Source organism: Falco rusticolus, chromosome 1, assembly GCF_015220075.1.
Source record: "Falco rusticolus isolate bFalRus1 chromosome 1, bFalRus1.pri, whole genome shotgun sequence".
NCBI lineage: Eukaryota > Metazoa > Chordata > Aves > Falconiformes > Falconidae > Falco > Falco rusticolus.
In genome coordinates this window covers 39,776,650-39,801,018 of record NC_051187.1, presented here as the reverse complement: position 1 = coordinate 39,801,018, position 24,369 = coordinate 39,776,650, and the positions used below count along the sequence as shown (strand labels likewise).

Here is a 24,369-nt window from a genome sequence, read left to right as displayed (position 1 = left end):
TGAAGAAGAAACAGTACAATCTAAACATTGACTCCAGCCCAGAAGACTGAAACCACTTTCCTGTGTCAGAGTTTTAGCAATAGCCAGATGTGGATGAACAGCAGGTGCCAACAGAAAACATCAGCTCTGAGCTCACATGCTCTTCACCGGCCAAATCCAAAGCATGAAGCTAGGTTATTATTTGACTTTCCACAGTATAGGGAATCTAGTCAGTGACAACTGTGTGGAGATGAAAGAAATCAGAGCAGTAATGAAGAACTATACTATTCTGGGACAATCAACTCCAGAAAAAAAACATCAAGCTAAGAGTGGAAGAGACTTATAGACAGACTTTGTTGGTGATGCAGTGAAGATATAAATATGTAAGACCTGCTCTCCTGATCAAACAAAGCTGTTCTGAGGAACTTACATGAAACTAAATCATGGCCAGTGAAACTTAACCTAAATCATATGTGATTGGTTCTCTATGCCCTGTCCCTCCACCCGCAAACACATTCCTGGTTTGATCCACATCCAGTAGATTTATACAGACCACATTACAAAGTACACTACTCCCAACCCACCGGCTCTATATATTTCCAGAAGCACTGTTGTCTTCTGGAGTTTACAGAAGCATCTTTAATTCTATTCTGGAAAAGCCCATCTAGAGATGCCCAGTATTTATATATAATCAATTAATTTGAGACAAACACTTCTGTACTAGTACAAAGATTCCTTACTTACACAAATTAAATATCATGCCAGTATCAATAGCAATTAAACAGTTACAAATTCATCTGCCATTTCCAACACTGAGCCAAATCTTTCAAGTTTTAGTCAGCCAACATAACTCAAAGTCAGTTACATTAAGCTTGTACTGTTTGAGGAAGAACACTCCAGAAGAACGGAAAGAAATATTCTATAACAGAGATCCTTTCCCAGATTTCCATGTGGAAAAAGAAACCTCCAAGGAATGGCTCTGTTGTAGCCTTCCAGCCCCTGTTGCTTTTCTACTTCAAGCTAGAAAATGCCACAGTACATAGAAATGAATGAAAAAGAAATCAAGCACCTGAGAGATTTGGTTTGGGATTTAGGTGACATATGAGCAGATGTGTGAGACTTTTTTGTATGACTCCTTGCTCATCCTTGATCAACTACAATTAGGAAAGCAACAAATGGAATTAAAATGGGACAGAAAACTACAAAGAGACAAAAGCTGAGACATCAGTCAGCCTGACCCCAACCTCAGGTACAGCACATGAACCTTGAATAAGTCTGCTAAAATCAGTGCCATTCTTCCAGACTTAGATAACATGAAACAGAGATTAGAAGGTAGTTCTGACAATAAATCAGGAGGTGTGCCATATCATCACTAGTTTCACTGCAGCTGGTATACTGAAACTCATACCTCTCTGACAGGGGGATGCTATAAACAACTGAAGCATGACAGTCAGAACTGGTTTGGACTCCAAAGGCTCAACTGCTTCATTTGGATCACACACTGAGGGATGGCAAGGCTGTCTACACACGGCCTGCCGAGCAGTTTGAAATGAAAAGGGAATCTGGCTTCACTCTCCACTGTTCATCTGTTGGGAAAATAGTTTGCAGAAAAGAAAGAAAATTAATTTCTTTTTAGCTTTTACCAACTTTGTCTGCAATTACAAATGTTTTAGATCTAGTGCAAAGCAGGGACCAGGGAAAAGGGAAATATGGTTGTCTTTGCAGAAGCAGCTTAATTATGTGTAACGTGGAGCCAGATCCTACATTAAAAAGGCCATACAACAAGGAGTACAGCAGGCCATGAGGGAAGTAAGAGTTTGAGATGTAATGAAATCAAGGAAAAAGGAATGTCTTTTTAGATACCACATGCTTTTAAAATCAGGGCAAGAAGGCTGTAAGGAATACCATTAGAGCCAGTGAGTGCAGCACGTATGGCTTCAAAGCTGCCCTTGCAGCACTGCATGCGTTTTTTCATCTGTGTCTGTAGAAAAGAGCAGTAAACAGTTCTAGTACAGCTAGATGTTTGAAATGGAGTTTGAAAAAGCCAAGTGAAGGTTAAGTAGGAAGCACTCATACAGCCAGTGGTAACTCTTAAATTGCCTGTTCTCTTGATCTAACGGAAATTTACATGGGGAAATGCAGAAGAGCTGTGCCCTGATCCACAGAGGTGTTGTGCTGTGTAAAACATCTCCAGACCACCTGAAGCATGACACAAAGGAAAAGCAGAAGGATCTGATGTAGCCACTGACCCTGTCAGCATTTGCTTCAGCCACCGGCAGCAGAGATGAGTGGGGCATGGTCATGTCCATGTGTATGAGCCCCATGGGCAGGCAACATGCCTCAAAGTATCCTTTAGTGGGAACAGCCCCTGGAGCCATTCCTCCAGACTGGTTGACTGGAGTGAGCAACCGGAGTTGCTGGGATCCCCCTGGGAGACATTTCTATCCAAATGCCAGAGAAATCTGCCCCACAGCAAGATTTCCGCTTTAACTCACCTGGTCGCCAGTGGAAGTGGCAGCGCGTGGACCCAAGGGCTCTCTCCAGGTCACTGGTGCCCTCTGCCGACCAGTTGGAGGAGGGTCAGCCTGACGGGAGCAGCGAAGGGGAGAGACCCCGGGCCTCTGCCAGCCCGTGTCGGAAGGCCGCAAACATCACGTACAGACCATCCCTTAGCGCAGGAAACTCCTTCCCTTTCCCCAGTCTGACCGGGTACGTCAGGCAGCTGCACATCTGCCAAGGGACAACACGCTGGTTGTAAAATCACACATATGGGATGACTGTGCGTACCATTCTGAACCTCAGCATCCCTGTCGCTCCCAGCCCCTCTCCAGGGCTGGGCAGGAGGTATTTAAAAGATCACCAGCATCTGTGGGTTTGTCTTCAATGAGCAGCTGCCTCAGCACATACTGAAGTGTATCAACTCCTATATTCCTGCACTACAATGGGGCAGGGGAAGAGCAGCACAGCCCAGGAGCACTCTATTTGTTCTGAGTGAATGAGGGGATTATCTGACAGGCTAAACAAGTGCCCTGAAAGTTCAAGCAATGTCCAAATTCAGATGAAAACAAGTTATACTGCAGCCACTCTGATGGCATAAGATAAAGGGGCTGATGGCTTAAAGAAAAGGGCTCATTACACAGGAGAAGTGAAGGGTAAATTGCTCTTTTTATTTCCTGCTCATGTCAGCTGGTGATGAATTGGGAACACGGATCCCTGCTGAAGAGCTCCCGTGAGCCAACCGGCAGGCTAATTTGGGAGGTTCAGCTCCGCAGGGACCTCGGGCTGCTTTGTCCAGCAGCATGCCGCTCCAGACACCTGTGGGCTCAGATTTTCATCACAGGGTGGGTGAAGAAGCAGGAGGTGTCTGGGGACTGCTGCTATGACCGGCAGGGCAGCTTCCCCCAGGAGGGGATGAGGAGAGAGGAAGAGGGGCTCTTTGCTAATGGTGTGCCAGCCTTTGAACTTGGACCTTTCCTCTGGGGTAGGGAAAGGGCCAGTGCAGCAATATGCCAAGACCAATATGCTCTGCTCACTCTGGCCTGACTGATCTCAACATTTCTTTCCACCATTCAGACAAAATCTAAGTTCCAAAATTAGTTCTTATTTCCAGCAAGGCCTCTTTCTAAAGGGGCTCCTGCAAAAAGCAGTGTAAAGTAGTTTAAAACAAACAAGGCACAATTTCATCACAGGGCTGTAGTGCAATTACAGTGCAAATGACATCAGACACTTGCAAGACGTGTCTTCCTTCAGAAAAAGGCTTCCTGAAGCAAAGAGGATTTGATCTACAGCGCTCAGTACCAAGCTTGTGCAAGACAAAGAAAGCACCAAACTATACCTCTGAGGCCCAGAAATGAGATTACACATCCTACAGACAGAAAAGCTTACTGAGATTGTACTCAGATTTTAAGAAGGGTTCATGCATGCAAAGCTTTTCTGTTTTTCCTAGATTTAGCAGTGTATCTGAAAAAGGACGTTGATCATCCCTAGAAACCCAGCCTTCTTTGTCAAACTTTAGGATAGCATTATGTGGAATCAGAGAGGTGGGCTAGGTGATCCCTTTTAGTAACATTGGGATGCAAGGACATGGGGATACTCATCACTGGCAAGCTCACCTTCTTTTGTTCCATACCTGCAGCATATGGCTGCTCTGGCCCAGTAAATTCAGTTGGAATTTACTGAATCAGCCATCCATGGAGTGACTGAGTGCTAGGAATGAAAACATGGTACTTGCTCCATACAAGTCTCAGAACAGAAGAAAACCTTACAGTTCATCTGACAGCATCTTTTCTCTCTTTGCCCTGCCCAGCACAAACCAGGCTAAAAAGGCCTTCCCAGAGCAAGGGTCTCCCTGCGAAGGGCAGAGTGGCTGCACAGTACTATTTCTGATATACACATGCTGTAAATAGCTGAAAAGAAAGAGAGTGGCATATGTGTTTGTGACAGAGCCAGTCTAGCAAGAGAAATTGCTGTAGCTTTGCCCTTGGCCTATCAGGGGTTTTTACAGAATAGAAACACTGCTCCTTTAGCACAGCTTCAGTGGAGACAGCACACAGATTTCATGCCCCACTAGCTCAGAACCAGCAGAGATGCTGGCATCCTTTCAGCTCCAGCCTGTCCCTGGAACTAACGGCTCAGAAGCAGCCAGAGCAGGCTCGGAGCACCTGCACTAGGGGGTTGTGAAAAACCCCACAGCCATGATGCTGTTTCCCACACAGGAAAGGGTGAACCAGCCCCTTCAGATCAGCCCACCACCCTCCAGCTTATGACAGGCTTAGGCCCTTGGCCGCCCACAGCAACATTATGTCCCCTTTGTTTGCTAGGGTGGTACTGGGCTGAAGAAGCACTTTCCCAAACCTGTCTTTGAGCCAGCTGACCTGGGTAACAGCCCTGCTTCCTTGCCTGCCTCATCGCACACATTCTGCGTGTAAAAGTGCATCATTTGCTGCATCCCACACTTTAGGTGCCAACAAGGAGAGCTGGCCTTGGTATCTGTTCTGCAGGCCCAGGAGGTGTGCACTGAAAGGCAACTGCTTTCAGGCTATGGGAACAACTCTATCAGGTCTCCATTAGAGAAGGCGATGACAGTCGCACTTATACAGGTGACTAGGTTTCACCTGTAAGAGACAGCCAGGAGGGTGCTTTAATGAACGACACACCAAGAAAAAGCACCTTCTCTTGGTTAACCTCTGCCCCCCTGGTCCTTGCCACCCACAATGAGCTAAGGATGTTCCCTGAGCCAGAACAACCAGTCCTGGTGGCAAGAGCTTGGCTTGCTGTCACAGAGCAAGGGCCAGATCTTGCAACAAATTGTGTTTTATAAAAGCACTTTCCCACTTGTTTTCCCTTTGGTGGCACTGCAGCACCTCCCCTTCCCAGGTGCCCTCTCCTGGACTAGACCTCAATTAACTCACAGCCTCAGGCTATAAATCAAGACAATAAAAGAGGCTGTAAAATAAACATGAACAGGTCTTCCCCTTTCCATTCAAATGTACTGAAGTGGCAAAGCCTTTTTCCAAGCCCAGCTTAGACGCCCTGTGCTTCACTGACCCCACAAGAAGGAATCCAATGTGCTCAGGTATTAATACAGGTGACCTGTTCACTGGGATGCAGGTAGCACTAAGAAGTGCCCCATGGCTTGGAGGTCAGCCTTAGGTCACTTCTCCAGAGTTTCCATAGGGTGGACAAATCTAATTTACAGCTCACAAGAGCCGGAAAAGACGATTTTAAAGATGGAGGTTAAATAAGCAATGTTGTTGTTTTTTACTATATGGCCTGGCCTACCAGAACACAAAGGCATACATTTTATCTAGCAGACCTACTTGACACCTCAAATAAGGAAGAAAAGTAGATCTTCATCCTCTGAGCCAAAATCTGCTCCAAGGGATGGCCATGGGGTCAGGAAAATTGGCTGCATGACACTATCAACACAAAGGACTAAATTCTGCTGTCAAAGCAGCAGCTGTGAGAACTGTGGCTTTTTTAAAAAATTTGCAGAGGAAGAGAACAGAGTGTCTATAAACCATCGTTATTTGTAGTGCTCCAGCGTCTAAAGCTTCCAGCTGAAAACAGGGCCACAACTTGCCAGGTGCTGTAAGCCAAAGTGAGAGAAACACCTTGTTCTGAAGTAGTGAAAATCCTTGCAAGCAAGAGGCGGAAAGGATGGTAAAGCAAGAAGAGCAAAGCTTTAGTCCAGTTCTCCTGGTCCACCCGTGGCCCTGTATTCTCTCATTGGACAATGGAGCAGGATACCCCCTCCAAAGGCTGTCGGGAACAGTCCCCCATAGTAAGATGACCAAACTTAGGGAAAGTTCTGCCTCGACCTCCTGCAGAGTTCAATCAACTTTCCACACCGCCCAGCAGCCTCACTCACCTGGTCTACAGAAGAGAAACCAGCTTTACTACCCTACATCACTGCCAGTTCCCTCCACGTTCCAGAGCCTACATCAAACTTTTATAGCTTTCAGAGCCATATCATGTATAGCCTATCAGAGCATTATCTACCTTCCTGGGTCAATAACACCAAAGTATCAGTAATTCCCCAAATCTTTGCACTACCACACCCTTTGGAAATCTTCCATCTCCCTTGTAGCTCATAATCCAGCCCCAGGGAGTATCTAACTCATAAGCATAACTCATAAGTTTTCTAGGAGCTAAATCCTCAGTATATTATCACAAAGGACTGGATGAGGCAACTGCAGCCCGTTTTCATTAGCAGAGGGTCCAAAGCCTATTCAGAAGAACTGAGCTGCTCCTTGCACTAGGAAGTGAGTGAGCACACGTGTACACATCTGTAGTGGAACAAAAGGGTTAAAATCCTTAGGTCTGTCCTTTTGTGGCCACTCCTCCTGTGTTGATTGTAGGTTTGCAAATAAGTGTTCATTCAGAGAAGCAGGTGAGACATCTTTAGAGTCATGAGATGGATCCGAAGATACAGAAAAAAGAGTTCGAGAGGAGGAAAAAAGCTGAAGGGGACTGAAATCTTCCTTCAAGTCTTTGTCCCTCCTCTGTAAATGGGGAGCTACGACAATGCTCCTGTAGTTTGTCCAGTTAATTATAGAACAATACAAGGAGGAGAGCTGTGATGGATTGGTGATTTACAAGATAGGGGTGTGAGAGCCAGAGAATGGTAATTACACGAGCGCTTCCACGCTGCCTATACAACTGACCGACTAACAAAAAAGAATCCCTCGTATCTGCCTTCCCCTCTCTGATAAGAGCCGAATGCCACACAGGCCCAAGTAAACAGCACAGTTTGGCTTCACTCAATCTCAAGAGGATGCCCGTTGTTCTTTCCCCCACCCCACTCCTGGAAAGGCACCTACAGAGAAGGCACCGGTACTGGCAACTGCTCACCTTCGCTGCAGGGAGTGGATGCCCAGGGCAGAGATAAGAATCACTGAAGCAAGGCCACAGGCAGGGGACAATGGCAAGGCTTGGGCCACAAAACCATCCATCACATGGGAAACAAAGCTGTTGTCAGCAGGGATGGCTGCATCCTCCAGGCATGTCAGTTGTCGAGTGAGTTGGATGACAGACCTGTCAAGGACTGATGAGGCCTCCAGGGAGATGCCAAGATGAGAAGAAAGGCCATACAGCAACTGTCATGATCCCACACTGATGCCAGGAACGGCCACGGTGCTTCACAGATTCCTTCCAGGTGAAGAAAAAGTAAATCTCTTTATATCAGGCTTCACTTCTCTTAATTGAAAGTTTTCTTCAGTAGCAGATGATGCAGGACATTTCCTTGACACAAATATTGCAACTGCACAAAATAAAGCCCTTTACATATTCTGACCAAAAGATCCAGGCTCAAAATATTCAGGGATTTTTTTTTTTCACCCTCTTTTCTCAACAGTGTGGAGCCTTTCCCTAGTTAAGAGTTTTTTAACACTGAGCACACACGCAAGAAACACCACGTGCCTTACAGTTCAGCCTGTATCTTCCGGCTCTGTGACTGGCAACTAAGTGATACAAGCTTTGCTGCAGTTACTCCATTAAAAATGGAAGACCACAGCAGGGCACTAACTGCTCCACAAAAGGGTTGCAAAGGAAGAGATCTGTTAGGTGGTACAGATGTCAGTCTTTACTGTCAGGCACATCCCACGCCGTTACTTAAGGCTTGCCTCAGAAATAGTTTTTCTGATGAGCCCCTTCAGTGGCTACTGTTATTACAGACTAACATAGTAGCTCAGTTTGAGTTCCCGACCCACTCCAGCCTAATTGCCCCATGTAGACAAGCCCTTGCACAAGTAGCTTCTTGCATCTGTAGTTCCACCAAATCATCCACCTTGAGGGAAGAAGCCAATTTCCAGCAGGTCTGGCTTCCACATGAAAGTAATACCAGAACAGCCTTTCTAAGTTCAGTTTCAGTACTGGCCAGAAAACAGGAATGAAACACATGTTTCTGATCATTTCAGAAGCTCCAAAAGAAGTTTGATTCAGAGAATGGGCAAGAGTTTGAAGGGAAGAGGGGAAACACATGTCCTGTTTGAAGTGTAAGGTCTCATTTTTTTATTAAGCCATCTTAGCCACTCTTAACACTTGGATGTGAAGTGTCAGCCCAGGGCAATGTGCAGAGTAGCTCATGATGCAGATATTAGAAGTTAAAGACATCCCAGAGCTTGGAAACTGCTGAATCCAGCAACATGGTCTGAGCTCATTATAAAGAAAAGTTAAAGTGGAGATAATCAGACTCACAAATATAAAGAATTACAGTGGGGTACATCTTGAATTATGAGCTGCTCTCTCTCCTTTCTTTCTTCTCATTGCAGCTCCTGGGACTTTCCTTCTCTGTGTCATGTTTGGTGACTTTTTGCTTATTTTTCTGCAGTTGGGAGAGATGCCACAAACCTGGAGCTGGGCCCTTCCACCCATTAATCAAAAGCTACAAGTGCTCTGCAGGGAGACAAAACCTCTGTGTGTTTTCTCTGATATTTCTGGAGCACGGCATGGAGGGCAGGGGGGGGCTGGGCCAAGGACCCCTAGTTAGATTAACATTTTATTCAGAGACCTATTAATCAAAGTCAGAAGTGGCATGAAGCAGCACCAAGGGAGAAAAATAGCTGGACAATCAGGGCCCTTTCAAAAAAAAAAAAAAACCAACCAAAAAAAATGCACCCTCTCAGCTTGTCCTGATTTACTGCAGCTCACTCACAGAATTAGATGGGTGAGGGGGGATTTGCAGCCTCTATCCAAACAGGAGTGGACCATACAGGTAAATTCTGGCTTTTTTCACATTAAGCAAACAACTCTCCGTATCCTGCCCCCAGCACCAGTGAAAAAGGTCCCTATCTTTCTTTCTCCAGAGCATAACACGCTTTCATGCAAGCTTATACTTTTTAATTATTATTTTTGGAAGACATCATGATTAGACTTCTTTTTCTTTACAAGGAAAGACAGGCTCAGTTAACAGGAACAGGTCTGGCCAGCGTTCTGCTTGATCAGGGCCTTTTGGAAGGGAGCATTTTGCCTCACAGGGGAGGCAATAAATAGCCTTATAGAGCATGATACCAGCGGGAGTCAGGCATGTAGGTGTTGGGAGACTGAACAACTCAGTATTTGTTCCCACCAGCACTAACCCATCACGAAACGAAGCACAGTGACACAGGTGGTATGAGCCCCAAAACACACAGCTGCACCAGGCACAGTGCAAAAGGGGCATTTTGTTTTAAGATAAAGATCAGCCAGGGAAGAATTCAATACTGATCTCTACAGTTTGCCCCAAGAACTCAGCTGCTGGAGTCCAGCATGTTTCAGTGAGAGTCCAGTCAATCCTTGACTTCTGCCTGCACGGGCTGTTTGGAGAATGGCATCTCAAGGACCTCTGAAACCTCAAGGCACAGAAAGGAATTGGGCCCCATGACCCAAAAGGGTAACACCATTAAGAACATTATTTTGCAGGGGTTTGGCCAGTAGTACCATATACACTGAACAGAGCCCAGAGGAAAAGCTTGTGCTTTCCTCTGAGGGTGGGGCAAGCCTGCTGGAAGAGAAAGGACAAGGATTAAGCTGGAGAACAACATTATGACCAGTCACGTCGAGCAGTTCCTAGGAAACTATGGCAGCTGCCTTATACAAAGACTGCTTTCCAGCAAGGAAGAAGAGACCTGGCTCTTTCTCAGAGAAGACGGGGAAAGTTGCACATGTGCATCCTCTGCCCAAGATGAGCCAAGTCATCTCCAGAAGCTTTGGGTTGGTTTTCTCCCATGGTGAGTTCCTGGAAGCTGCTGACAGCAAGGAGACTTGGGGAACTTGATCCCTTCTCTCTTCCCCAGGCTTCTGCCCCCTCCAATCTCAAAACACAAGTATATGGAGGAAGAAATGGATTTTTCTTGTAGATATGCAAGACGCCAGGCAAAGAGAAGCTTGTGGAATGCACAGCCCAATGGATCTAGTTTCCCAGAAAGACTGGCCTGGCCTTAGCAGAAGGTTAATTAGCTCTGGCAGCTGAGGGCTGGAAAACATCCACTTCATGCACTGGAGTGCCTGTCCACGGGTGAAGAGAGGGCCAGGCAAACCATAGGGGCAAAGGTCCATCTGCAGACATGTATGAAAAGCTTGGCTGGGCTTATGCCTGGGTCCTGTGGGAGGAACACAAGAAAGATTTAGCCAATTGCTATAGTCAGAGCAAGGTCTTGTGGGTGCAAGGGGAGAACAACAAAACCACAAAAAAGTTAGAAAAACACAGCCATGCCGGGCGTAGGTGGAGACACATTATCTTATGGGGCAGGCATGCACTCTGCACTCCCTTCTCTGAGCATCACAAGTGCCTTTGCATCTCAGCCTCCAGGAAAAATGGGAGGACTTGAAGACACATCCCTCAGTGGGTGTTGTGGTTCACAAATCAGGGAGTCCAGTGCATCACTGTGGCACAGCAGAGAGAATTTAAGTTACACCAGGACCACTCAGACCTGATGAAAGCAGGATTTGGCTTCCCTTACACACTGAAAGAGGACACTGTCCCATATTGTGCACACTTAAGTGAAGTGTGTTTGGGACTGGAGACCTCTGTTCCCACTGCTAGTTCTGCACCTTGCCAGACTGCAGGATACATTTCATGCTCAACAAGACCAAAGTTAAGAGAGATGTCTTCCCAGTGCAGCAGCTCCCAACTGCATCACACATGAAAAAATGCCCTTGTTCCCCATGATTCCTGTAACACCCAGAATTTGAATATTTTGAGAAGACTCATGGCAGCATTTTATAAGACTTTGGTGAGGTCACAGAAGGTGCCCATCTAAGCACAGAACCTGCAGACAGACAGTGCCCTCAAGACCCTGGGGTCAGCCTGTAACACCAACTCTTCCAGTCTCAGACTTAATGAAACCTAGAGGGAACTTGATGATTAACTTAACCATGAAGAACAGGGGAACACAGTCCCTCTTCTACAGTGTGCAAATTATTGAGAAGCAAGGAAGAGCTACATGCCAGACAGCCACCTTGGGTCCTGCATCCTTCCCTCCCACTTCCCAGGCAGCCAGTGTGAGATGCAGGGATGTTCAATCCCAGCTTTGCTGCTGATGTGCTTGGTGAAAGCAGTCATGTTCCAAAACTTTCCCTGCTTTAGTTTCTTCGTCTTTGCAATAGGTGTAGCAACTGGTATCCAGCTTGGCAAATTCTTCTGTTGATAAGAAGTATATGAGACAGATTATTTTTTTTTTACCATTTTTACCAAGTATGCTTCCCACACTTCCTAAAACAACAGGTTCATCACAAACTAGGTAAAAGGATGAACAGTGCCTGGAGCTATTTAAAGTGTGCCACTGTCCAAGAGGTAGCAAACCAAATTTTCTATACTGTGTTAGGATGGAATAAGCAGGAACTGGGGAGCTTACAAATCTGCTTGGCGTAGCAAAAGGAGGGTGAGACATTAACACAGAATTTCTGTGATTCCTTGGCTTGCTACTCAAGATAAGTATCATAGTCTTAAATATTTGAGGGAAATACTAAACCTAAACAAAGTAAAGTAAGGTTCAAGCTGAATAGTTTGCAAAGAATCGGGAAGGAAAAGAACAGGAATAGAGGCCAGGAGGCATTGGACAAGCCAAGGAAAACATTTTTAGAACACCATGCCACTTAGTGCAGTCAAATGTATTTCAAAAGCAAAGAAATAGATTTTCAGAAGTTATTGCATAGCCAAGCAGTAGGCAGGAGGTATATCCTTGCCCCTGCTTTGAATCACAGATACACCCTCTCCTTCTGCCCAGCATTTTTCACTCAGAAATCTCAAAGCACTTACAGATGTTCAAACTTAGCATACTTCCGAGATTAACTTTCTAGGTTAAGTTTCATGATAACTCTACTCAATAAAATGAACTTCAGCCTCTTCATTTTGCTCATGAAGTCCCTACAAAAGCTGCTTGGCTGTGAAGCTACAGGGTGCCTCATGGCAGCCCACAAGTTCTACTGTTTTTCTCTCCACTGCAAGCTTAAGTACAGCAGCTCCAATATATTTTATGTTTTATGTACAGCTTGGCATGCAGCAACTCCAACAGAAGAGCCTGCCTTTCCTGCCGTGCTGGACTCTGAACCAGGGCTGGATTAGCCAGAAAGGTAGGAGAGCCGGGCAGCAGGAGCACAAAGCCAGCGCCAAGACAGGCAAGGAAACCCTGGCATTCCTCTCTGAGCTTGTAACCAGATCCTCCCTCCTCTGTTATTCTTGCCACTCACTCTCCATCTGTAGGAGCTGCTGAGGATACAACTAGGCCAGCTCAGGAGGCAACAACTGCTTCAGCATTTATAAATACTCAGTAATTGACCCAGATCAAGCTCCTTGTTGCCAGGAAACTGCCCATCAGGTCTAGCTCCTTTTCTCTGCTCACTCCTCGTTTTCCTGGTTGTGTGCACAGACTTCATCCTGAGGGTTGTCTGCTGTCAGCTTGCTTTAAGTTTCAGTAGCACTGGTGCTAAACTCTGTAGTGAGGTTCCTCCTCCCTAGCTGAGTGAGGAAACCTTTTCCAGGGAGCTCACAACAGCAAATGAACAGCCAGCAGTGGAATGCTCCCACACGCCTGCCAGGAACCTCTTCATCTTTGCAGCACTCAGCTGAGACCTTCCTTGCTCAGGGAAGCCAAGGGGAAAGAACTCTGAGGACAGCTTAACGTTGGCCACCCTGGGCAACTAGTGGCGATGCCCCAGCCATGATGCCGTCCAGCAACCCTTGTGAACTCCCTGTGGCATTAGTCCAACCCTGCAACCGCCAGGTGGAGAAAAGCCTGTCTCATTTGATATGGAGAACACTGGTGAGTCCACTCAGGGCCCAAGGATTCAGAAATGCTCCAGAGAAGGGTACAAGATAGTGCCCCATACTGTAGTAAGTTATCTCTTCTAATGAGTGGTCATTAAAACCATGGCAGTTTACACAAGGCTTCTGACTTTATCAGCAGTTCCACAAAACCTCTCGGCTTCACACGCTTCTTGCGCTGGATACAGATGCCCATCTCCATACCAGCCTACTTCAGCACTGAGTTAACTTATGCCCTGCTGGTGCCAATGCACAGGGATGCAGGGATCTGGCAGGGTGCAGTGGTCAACTGGGCTCAGCTTTGCATCCCACCCGCTTCCCCCATCAGCCGCCAGAATACAGCCTGAGGAGACATCAACCCAGCACCTCTGGGGCTGCAGCCTGCTCACAAGGGGCAGCTAGCCCAAGGCCCTTAACTGCATTAACACCAGGCCATCCCTGTGCTAGATCAGCTGTCGGGATCCCTGCTTGCTCCTTTCCCTTCCAAGCAAGAGGCTGCCTCATGCCCTGCCCTGCCCTCCTACCCAGCAAAAGCTCCTGTTTGATATACACTCCAGCTGCTTCCCAACAGAGATGATGTTCCCTCTCTGACTGACATATCCTTTGAAATAAGAGAAACACAGCAGGCGCTGGACTCCCAGTGTGTCAACACAAGCAGCTCAGCACTTCCAGGGGTCCTGGGAGCCTTCCCAAGACCTGCTGGACTGCTGTGGTTAATAAACTGTCAGCCTCCAAGCAACAAAAGCCTGCTGCTTTCCAGGGGAGAAGCCCCAAATGCTGTCAGTCCTGCACTGCTTCCATCAGGTGGATCCACTTGCACAGCAAAGCAAAGATAAAGTTGTATCATAGGCAGGATCCAGCCCCTTAAAGGAAGATTTATGAAGCTTGGCTCCACATGGGACCAGAAGCCACCTCTCCTCAACCGCAGCAGCCCACTAGGCCATGAGGTAGGTCCCTGGTAGTCTAACTAACAAAGATTGTTTACCCCATTCTCCCCTTTCTGTTCCTCTTCAGTCTCACCACACACAATGAAAGACACTTCAGCAGACAGACCCTCTTGACTGCGCAAGATACAAAGCTGGTGGAAACTATTCAGTGAATTATTATTTTAATATGAAATCCCCAACTTGGCAAGACCAAGGAACAGTTGGTATAAGTATCTATTTTTAAAACATGGATTAAAAATACATATATAAGTCAGTGGACTTGCTTAGATGTCTGTTTTCCAGTTCACAAATACCAAAGCTCCAATTTTTGGATTAGAGTAACTTTTCATTTAGAAAGTCAAGTGGGTTGCTGGTAGGCAGGAGGGTAAGCATGAAGATGAATGCACCAGTTGTATGCCCTGGGTTTCAGCTGAATCATTTCCAAGACAGACTTTTTCCCCCCCTATCTAAGATGGGAAACATCTGAGATAATTTCCCATCCCACACAGATTTCACAATTTCCCATCCCTGGGAACATAAAGTGCCTAGCACATGGGGCCCCACAGAAATCTACAGATAAAGGCAAGGAAAGGTAGGAATGCTGGAAACTCACAAACAGGGATTGAAATTACATGCTAATTTTTCCACAGCTAATTAAGCACTGAAACAAGTTTAGGGGATACAGTACCCAACTTTCATCCCAATTTTCTCTCATTTTGACAGGGCTCAGATGCTTTTGTACATGCTCTGTATTCTACTGTACATAACTAATGTTACACTACCAAGACATGCATAATCAAGGGCTCTTGCCCCACAGCTGTGCTTTCCTGCACTGGATCTCACGAAACAAAAGGTTCATCTTGGCAGTTTGTGTGCACAGCCTCGCACGTTCTCCAAAGGCTCCTTCAGTGAACCCTGGCTTTACTGAAGTCAATGGCAGAACAGAGCAGGGCTAGGATTTCACTGCACTGCCTTCAAGTTACACACATTTTCAGATGTTGCACCTCCACATCATTTCCCCCCGCCATCTATAACAGAGAAATAGGGCACTGGTTTATTGCAACACACAGCAACTTACCCAAAGTGTGACTTCTCCCAGAGTGCGACCACCACCACATAGTTCAAACCACACTGCACTTAATGCTGAGCCTTCTCTCAGATCTACACACAAAAATGTATCTCATAATATATATTCAAATTACAGACAATGCAATTCCCATTCTCTCCATCTTTACCTTATGTAAACACATCTCTTTTCCTCCTCTCTGTGTGCCTCACTCACTCCATACAGAAATAGAAAACATGACAGTACTTTTTTGGCTCAGGTCAAAACCAGCAATGGACAGATTAAAACACTATTTGAAGCACTGTAGGAAACTGCAGGGGAATTTACACACTGAAATTCAGACACTGAACTTGGAGGGAGTTTCCCTTCATTTAGAAGTAGGCAGCACAGAAATGACAATACTGCTTCTTGCACACTTCAAGTCTCAGGCAAAGAGGAAATGCAGGAAAGAGATCATTAAAATATTATTCTTGATGGATAGTGGCAGAGGGGATGAGAGGAGAGAAAGTGATCAAGAACACCAATGTCTTGTTTTCAAAGCCTTCTGTACTGGATCACCAAATCCATCAGTTTGATGGTTTTGGTGCAGCTCAGCTGGCAAAGGACCAAACATGGGAAAGCAGCAAGTGCTATTTTATGTACAATTTGAGAAATACCGACAGCACTGGGAAGGGTGAGGAAGAGCAGGTACCAACAGAACAGGCAGCAGTTCACAGCAGAGCTGGGGATGAGGCAAGAAGGACGGGACGACGCCAGCTTTGGTTGGAAGTGAACAGCCAGCCTAGGGTGGAGGCTTTAGGCTGGACCTGGAGAAAAGCATTACAAGGCAGAAAAACATGTACTGCTGTGCAGGGAAACTGTTCTCTGCTTCATAAGTTTTAATGCAGATAATCTTGCTGCACCACATGGGAATCTATGAAAACTAAATATGAAGCCCAAGTCCCACTGACTGTCATTTTGTCTCATGTCCCCATGGAACAAAGATGTCATGCTTTACCTCCCTTCTCTCTCCATGAGATCTATATGAAGAGCAGCTGATCTAATATGAAGATTCACCTGAGAAAGGTACAAAACAGCCTGGGGAAAAGCCTTCATTTTACCAGGAGGTTCATTCACAGAGATCACGACACAGCACATAAGGGGGGCATTGTTTCTGGAATAAAATCTCTATTTGAGCTCTCTTCTTTGGCCACAATCAATGGGAGGGAATTAAAGTCTCATCCTGAGAAAAAAATTAGCTTGCTAACACTGTGTTGAAAGATCAGGTAATGGAGATGCAGAGCAAGCATGGGCACCCACATCATCTCTTGGTGAGCTTGAGAATGCCAGAGGTAAAAGCCCAGTGAAAAAAGCTCTCCAAACATAGGCACAGCCCTTATCATATCCCATGACAGACAACCAAGTTAGGGGCTATGATTTGTAACAGGAGATATCAGTGTTTCACAGTACTTTAATCCAGACTTTGGCTCCCCACAGCTCCTCCCAGTGCAGGGACATTTAAATTCCCTGGGTGCTTACATGTTTACCTGTTCAGCCTCTGCATTTTCTGTCCCATGGATGCACAGAACCAACCCCAAAGAATCTGAGCTGTTCTGCATCTCTGTTTTACCTAGCACCAGGGTATTGTTAGAGCACTTACCTCCCACCCATCCTCCAGGTACCTTCCCATCTCTTAACAGGTCCACCAGCAGAAACACCCCGCTCTCACCACTCAGTGATGATGGACAAGTTTTTTTCACCCCATCTGCCAAGGAGTGGATTATTTCAGTCCCCCAAAGCTCAACAGGCTAAACACCTCACAGAGAACCAACACTATTTCTGCCACAGTCATAACAACACGATGACCTCCCTCCTCCCCTCTTGGTTTCAGTCTGATGTTTCAAAAGGCCAACAAGAAAAGGATTGTTTAAACTAGGTTCAAAAAGTAATGTCTGCTGCTTGGGCAACTAAGTTTGGAGCATCACTGTTAGTCTCTTTGGGCAGACACACATCACACTTGCCTTCATGCTCTTCCAGGCCTTCCTCTCACGCTGATTTTACGGTAAAAGCAAAGAGGAGATGAAAAGCTATTTGCTGCCCTCTTCCGAGCAAACCCCAATTACACGACAATATGGGTAACGGCTCTGGAGAGAGTCTGTCATTCAATAGGCAGAGCTCAGCTTCCATGCACAATGAATGACACTGATAGGGCACAAAACAGTTGTGACAGGGCGGGTTAGAAGCGCTCAGCAGCTATTACAGACGAGGACGGTAGATCAGGGCTACACAGCCTAAACCATTAGGTATCCATAGGGGGCATTCTTGGCATTTTGGTTTCATAACTCTTGGGTTAATCCTCCTCTGCGGAAATGCAGAGAAATAGCTCCCAACGTATTCTGTTCTCAACAGTCACAAACATTTCAGAGCAGAATCAGACCACGAGACATGTAAAGAATAGGAAAAAAAACTACTCGTGGATTTAAGAGGGTGATTTGGCTTTTTTGGTTTTTGGACTAAACCCACTTAAATCTTTTATGTCCCCCAGCAGTGCCCTATCCTGTCCTTCCAGGGAACATATGCCTTTATCTAGACATACAGTATGCATGCACATACTATCTCCAGAAGAAACCTTAACACTGCAACCTGCTGCTTTCAAGGCATTTATCCAAGATAACTAATCATTCACGGAAACCTGTTAAATTAGACTGCATGCTCTCCATTAAAGCCCTCTAAAATCAGGCTTAGGAGCCTGAGGGAGCCGCAGTTTTCATATGCAAATTTACAAAAAAAGTAAAAGCCCTTTCTAAACATGTCTAAAATAGTTCTACTCCCATGTAGCCTAGGACAGACAAGATGCCCCATGATGTAGAATCAACACTGCTTTTCTTGGCACTCTCTCTGGGATGCCCTGCATAATTCAATCCTGCAGGGAAATGAGGCGTTTGAAGAAGGCCAGGTAGCCTCATATTAATGACCATGAAAAATGTCTTTTTCAATTTGTAAGCAAGGCAAGAGATCCCAGATCAGGCTGCCACCAAGGCATCCATTGAATGTTCTCACTTGAGCACACACACAGAATCCAGCTATGACCATGTGAGACAGGGATATGCCACGCTTCTCCAGGACTTCCCTCCAAGCACTGTTTAATCTCCAACTTAAAAAACTGGCCTCTCAGTGACCAAACCCTGCAGTGGATTATAAAAAGTTGTTCTTTATGTGTACTGATGTGTTATTTTCATCCCACACGTGAGGGTACAGAAACAGTGAAAGTCTATTTAGAACAACAGGGGCACACTCCCAGGTGTCAACAATGAATGATGTCATTCCCAGGTGTCAACAATGTAAAATGAACAATGTACAGACGATCTGTAAACAACCACCTGCAGCAATCTTGAAGCAAAACATTACCACTATCACCATAAGGTACAGGGGCTGAAAAACTTATTCTCTGTGGGATTATGGGCTAAAATTCTCTAGGCTCCAAAAGCAGCTTGCTTTGCTTTCAAGACTTTTATTACTCTGCAAAGCATGCAAAAGTCATGCAGATACCAGAAAAACAGGGCATTTGAAAGAAGGAAGAACCAGTGTGCCTTCCCCAATGTCATCTACCTCACTTTGGTCCCTCACTTTGGAAGCGCTGACCTGCTTTTCAAACACCTCAGGTTTGGTTTGGAGCTCTGCATCATGGAGGCTACAAACACACTTTGGTTTGGCTTCCCAGGGTTTTTTAACCTGGTGTTTTTCAGAGAAAGGAGCTGCTTGGAAGCACTGAATGTCTGGCAATGCAGCAGCCTGTCCAGCAGGCCTGGTAGCCAAATCCTGCATGCCCAGGGGTTGGATCAGCCCCAATACTAGGAAGTTATTTGCAAAACAGCTTAATAGCTTGCATTTATCTTTGCTGTATTCCACCACTGCTTCCCCTTTGAAGCCACTGTGCAGCCTTGGACAGTTCCTCCCTTCAGAAAGTAAGCAGTTTCTCCCTTCAGTAGCACCACAGCAAATCTCCTGCAGGCCAGTGGAACAAGAAAGCATTCGTGACATGCAGCTTTCTGAGCCAGGAGAAGCCAAGACATGCAGGCCCTAGATTTATGGATTAGACATGCTGCCATGGCATACAAATCACTCTGCGCTCAGTGCAATTCATTATCACATTGCTATGGCTGGTCACATTCTTCACAGGTGCAACTGATGCCAAAAAGGCTTTTTACCTTTCATGTGCCAAGACTTAATGATGCAAAGTCAGGACCCCTCCTGCCTCCCTGGGGAAGTGAAACCCAAGTCAGCAGTTGTTCTGACTTTGTGGGCACACCAAGTCCTGAAGGTTTTCCAGCACCCCATGGCAGTGCTGACGGGCAGGCATCTAGGCAGTCACAGGGCTGGGATCGTGCCTGCTTTCTCAGTGCAGCCTCTCCCAGAAACTGAGCCTGTAGCACTATCAGTACCTGCCCACGTGCACTAGCAACATCCTCTAATCCAGGTAAATACAGCTACAAATCTGGAGGCAAAACCAGGGATTCATTCTGCCACATTAGCACGTTTTTCAGTAGTATTAAGAAAGCAAAGGGCCTTTTACATCCCTTGCACGTACCAGTAAAGGGACGGGACTTCAACAACAGGCATAAAACACCTAAAGTAAGTGTAATTCATCTAAAGAAATGAGAAGGAAGGGGTGAAGGGAAGACAGCGGGTTGTGCTACTTCCTTACACATCTACACCTTGATTCTGGGAAAAGGACACTGGGGAAGAACAACAATCCAGAAAATTGGCTTTCTATTCCTATGGGAAGTTCGATCCTCCGGGGGAAAATAAAAATAATACAACAGTACTTAAACATCAGAGATCTGAAAGCATCAGGAGGCTTCGTGGAGCATCAATTTGTGCATATCCACAGAGCAGACTCCTCAGTAGGGCCATGTCTCCCCTTGGAGGCCTCTGTCACTGGTGATACTGCAGGGGATATCGCAGCCTCTAGTGAGAGGTGCATTAGCTGCAAAGTCCAGCAAGACCCAATCCCCAGAAGAAAAAGCAAATATGAGCCATTTCCTTGGGTGCTACACTGCAACATCTAGCAGGCTACCGCCACAGAGGGTTAGCGCTGGAGGGAGATGGGGCAGAGAGAGGAAAAGGAGGAAAGAGGTTTACCAAGGCAGAGCCGTGTATCACTTACCTCACATCAGGATGGCCCAAGCGCACACAGCATGGCGAACGTCTTCAGCCTGCGACAGGGCCCACCCGGCTGCAGGCCAGCCCTGCCTCGGCACGGCAAGAGGCCTTACGCTGCACACAGGCCCGCACCTCCCCCTCAGCCTCCACCCAAGCACCTGGGGGCTTTTGCACCGCAATGCTTCGTACTTCTGGGACTATGACAAGACCTGCGAGCTGAACTGAGCCGAGGTGAAGCAACCTGAAGCAGAGAAGGCCCGGGACCCTCCTTTCCTCCTCAGCCGCCCCCCTGAGAGCCCCGACCAGCCCCTTCCCGCCTCCCCTCAGCGGCGGCACCCGAGGGCGGCCGGGGGCGGTTAGAGCCGGCGCGAGGCACCGCCCCCTGGCGGCTTTCCCGCCACCCGCCCCCCGGCCCGCGCCGCCCGCGCGCTGGGGGCTGCCGCCTGCTGAGGGCCGGGGGCGGCGGGAACCCGCGCACCGGGCTGGGGAGCGCGGGCACGGGGCCGTCACCACGTGCAATAAGCAGCAACGTGGTGACACCAGAAGAAACTCCCGGTCAGACCGGCCCAGTTCAGGCCCAGTTCAGACCAGCCCAGGCAACAGCTGCCACCGTTTAACCCCCTGAGGAGCTGCTGGTAACATATCCGCCTGCCTCCTGTAGCTGCTTTGCTCGGCACGGTTTGAGCACTAGAGTGCAAGGTGCCTTGTGCCCAAAGGAAAAACGAGCCCTCCACGCCATCGCGCACCATCGCTTTATTTCAGTCTCGCTTTGTTCCAAACATAATGAAGGCAGGGCACAGCCAGCAGCAGGCACGTGAGCGGGTTTCGCAGTTTGAACTCTGAAAAGCCCAGATGTCTTGTGCTGGGTTCCAAGAGCCAGCAAGAGCCCCTGGTCTCAACAACTCTTGGCTTAAAGGGGGAATTCCCCTTGAACATTCAGGGCCCCAGTGTGACTCAGTACATGTTGAAGTCAGCATTAAAACCCTTAAGCAGATTAAAAGGAATGAATATAGGGTAAAATGGGTAGGCTTCTGAACATTCCCTCCCTCCCTCCCCCAAGAAAAACACCGGAAAAGATGCATCAAGCAAGAAGAAACATCCTTTCCCTTCTCCGGATGGGAAACTGAGCTAGAAGAAGATTAAGTCACTTGTCCTAAGGCCGTCTGTGGTAGCACCAAGGAAACCGTATTTCTCCACTGTCCCAGTCCGGTACCTTACTGCCCGCTGGCCACCTCTGTCCCCACCCCACCCAACGCAACCAGCAGCGTTGCAGAAAGTATGGCTGAAATACTCCAGCACAGGAGGGATCAAGCACCATTAGCACCTACAAGCTTATGAGCAGTTTGAGTCAGGTCTGGTTGCTGTAGTTTATACGATTTCCTTTGTCTACCAAACCAGCAAAGCAATCAAGATCATGCTAAAGACTTTAAAGCATTAAAAAACACAAGATCAGGTCCTTGGAAATACAGCAAGTGTCTGATCAGTTCAAGTCCTGCTTCAGACTGCAGTCAGGATGCGATGGTGCGCTGAACTGTCCCCCTTGGCTACCACAAACCACATGACCTTGGCACAGCATCACCCAGGTGGGAGGAGGGTCTTCAGTCTTGTGATGTTAATCACTGTTGTAGGAGCATCTTGAAGAAGATGCCCAGGCATCTGCATGCTGATGTAGATCTTGGGTGGTGCTCCGGGCTTCAGCAGTCATTCTCCGAAATTTCTGCAGGTAGACAATGATGAAGATAACCAAGATACCCTGGAGGAGAAGGAGTACGAAGAGACAGAGCTGAGAGAGGAGAGCCAGGCTGCAGTACCAGTACTGGCACGTAGAGATTATCTCATCTTCTGTCAGATAGGCAATGATGCGGTTCTGCAGGTGAGCTGGGGAGGTGCATCTCACATCCCTGTATAAGGTCCGGTTCTGCTGCCACTGGAGCCAGGAGCGCAAGTACAGGATGTCACAGTTGCATTCCCAAGGATTGCCCTGCAGGTAGACTACCTGGAGGCTCTTTAGGTTGTCAAAAAGTCCACTGGGAATAGAGGTGAGCCTGTTGTAACCAAGGTGGATAATTTCAGCTGAAGGGCGGAAAGCAGCTGGTAGTTTTGCTACAGTTAGGCCTTTTGATGTGCAGTCAATAATGCTGGTGGCACACTTGCATGGCGCAGGACACGTGGGTGTCACAAGTGGGAGAAAGCCAAGGAGGGACAAGAAGAGAATTCCACTGTTCATCTTCACCTGCAAACACTCCCCTGGTGAAACTGGATGAGGTGGAGACCAGGTAAGTGGACACCACACAATCTAGGACTGACACCACAGCCCAGGTCTTCTGTTGGTTTGTTCCAAGGATGAGTGTCTAAAGTTGGGTGGATGTGGTGTTCTTCACAGGAGATGCGAGAGCTCTGGAAAGAACAGAGTTAAAAGAGGTGTGCAAATTCTTGGTCTCTCATTACAGGATAGTGAATGCTCCTGGTCTTCCAACCCTGGATCTGAGGAGGAGTATGAACAGATGGCTACTGGGAGGCTTAGCTGCAGCCATCAAATTCATTTTCAGTAGTCCTCGTAAGTGTACTAGAGCTGCTTGTATTTTTGGCATTACTGGAGGCACAGTACTATGGTACCCAAGAAATTTTATGTCAAGGAATCAAAACTTTGAATATGAAACTGCTGATGCCTTATCATAATAGCTCTGAATTATATCTGTAAGCAAAGCTTTGTTCATGCAAACTGCAAGAGGATATTCAGAAATAAATTTACTGCTACTACAAGTTAAAAACAGCCTTTCTAGTTTTGTAAAGAAGTGATAAACAGTCCTTGGCCAGCAGAGAGGGTGCTGACCACTGAGGGTGGAGGTCAGCGGAGTTTTCCATGCTGAATAATCAGAAGGTGAACAATGTCCTTCTGGAGCTGTGACCATGCTGGGAGACATGGGTCAATAAGCCGTCTTTGTACTGTAGTCTCATGTCACTGCTGAACACACAAGCTGCTACAGCTTCATTAGGACAACTACATATACCTGTAACAAGGCAGTGCTTTTCTGTGCAATCCATCAACCAAAGGAAAAAGAAAAAAAAAGAAAGGAAAAAAAAAAGACAAAACCACCCCAAAAGGTAGCTTTGTTGACTTACCAGAGCAGTTCAATCCTTGCTTTCTTGCTGGTTTTACAACACAAGAGGAAGGTCTTAGGGCAGACCAGCCAGTGCAAGAGTGTTTGCAGCTGCATAGCTGAGCTCCCGGATGATCCCCTTGCAGCTGGCTGGCAAGATAAGGGTCAGGCTCATCCCAGGGACACCTCCCACACGAGGCCTTCCTGCAAGTTTGCTGCATGTCACCGGAAGCTGAGGCTTCATTGAGCAAGTCTTCCAAGAAATGGGAGCTGACACTGCTCACAAGAACACGTTTGCTGGGAGAGACGCTGACAATACTGATAACTGTGATTCTGGACCCACATGCTCAGTCCAACAGAAACATCACAAAGGCTCAGTTGCAAGGCAGTAACTCAAAATGCATTTCTCAACATGGATTGCTACTGGTTTCTACCATGCTCCCTAAGCACTGTGGCTTTTCGCTTCCTATCTCATCAGGAAGACTATATTTGGCAGAGCAGTGAGATCCTAGTGCTTGGCAGTGTGTCGACCCTGAGGTTTCCCTTGAAGAAGTAATCCTAATTAGCAGTGGAAGATCTGCTGAAAGAAGTGAACTTCCAGTGACCACAATGGTGGCTACAGTTGAGCCAAGGAGAAAGGCACTTGCATCCTCTCCTGATTGTTACAGGGGTAAAGCACAACTCTTGGTGTTTCACCATCTAATTAAACTAAACTAATTAGATTCACAGGAATGATGGCAGACTGGGAAAGATTGTGCTCCAAGGGACTGCAATTTTGATAGTCAAGTGAACTGGCAGCTCTTGATGAGTACAGCTTGCACTTACTGAGAAAGACTGACCACATCCTTTATTCAGAAGTCGCATTACACAAATACTTAAACAGATAAGCCCAAGGGTCAAAAATACATTTAG

At 46.9% G+C, this 24,369-nt stretch overlaps 1 protein-coding gene across 1 annotated transcript; it reads right to left on the bottom strand.

Moving 5' to 3' along the window:
• Positions 1-21,091: 21,091 nt before the first annotated feature.
• Positions 21,092-23,648, bottom strand: GP1BB (glycoprotein Ib platelet subunit beta). The gene is made up of 2 exons (XM_037375696.1): positions 23,480-23,648; positions 21,092-22,753 (listed from the first exon to the last, which is right to left on the bottom strand). The coding sequence occupies exon 2, from the start codon at positions 22,581-22,583 to the stop codon at positions 21,969-21,971; it is 615 nt and encodes a 204-aa protein (XP_037231593.1). The 5' UTR covers positions 22,584-22,753; positions 23,480-23,648; the 3' UTR covers positions 21,092-21,968.
• Positions 23,649-24,369: the final 721 nt, after the last annotated feature.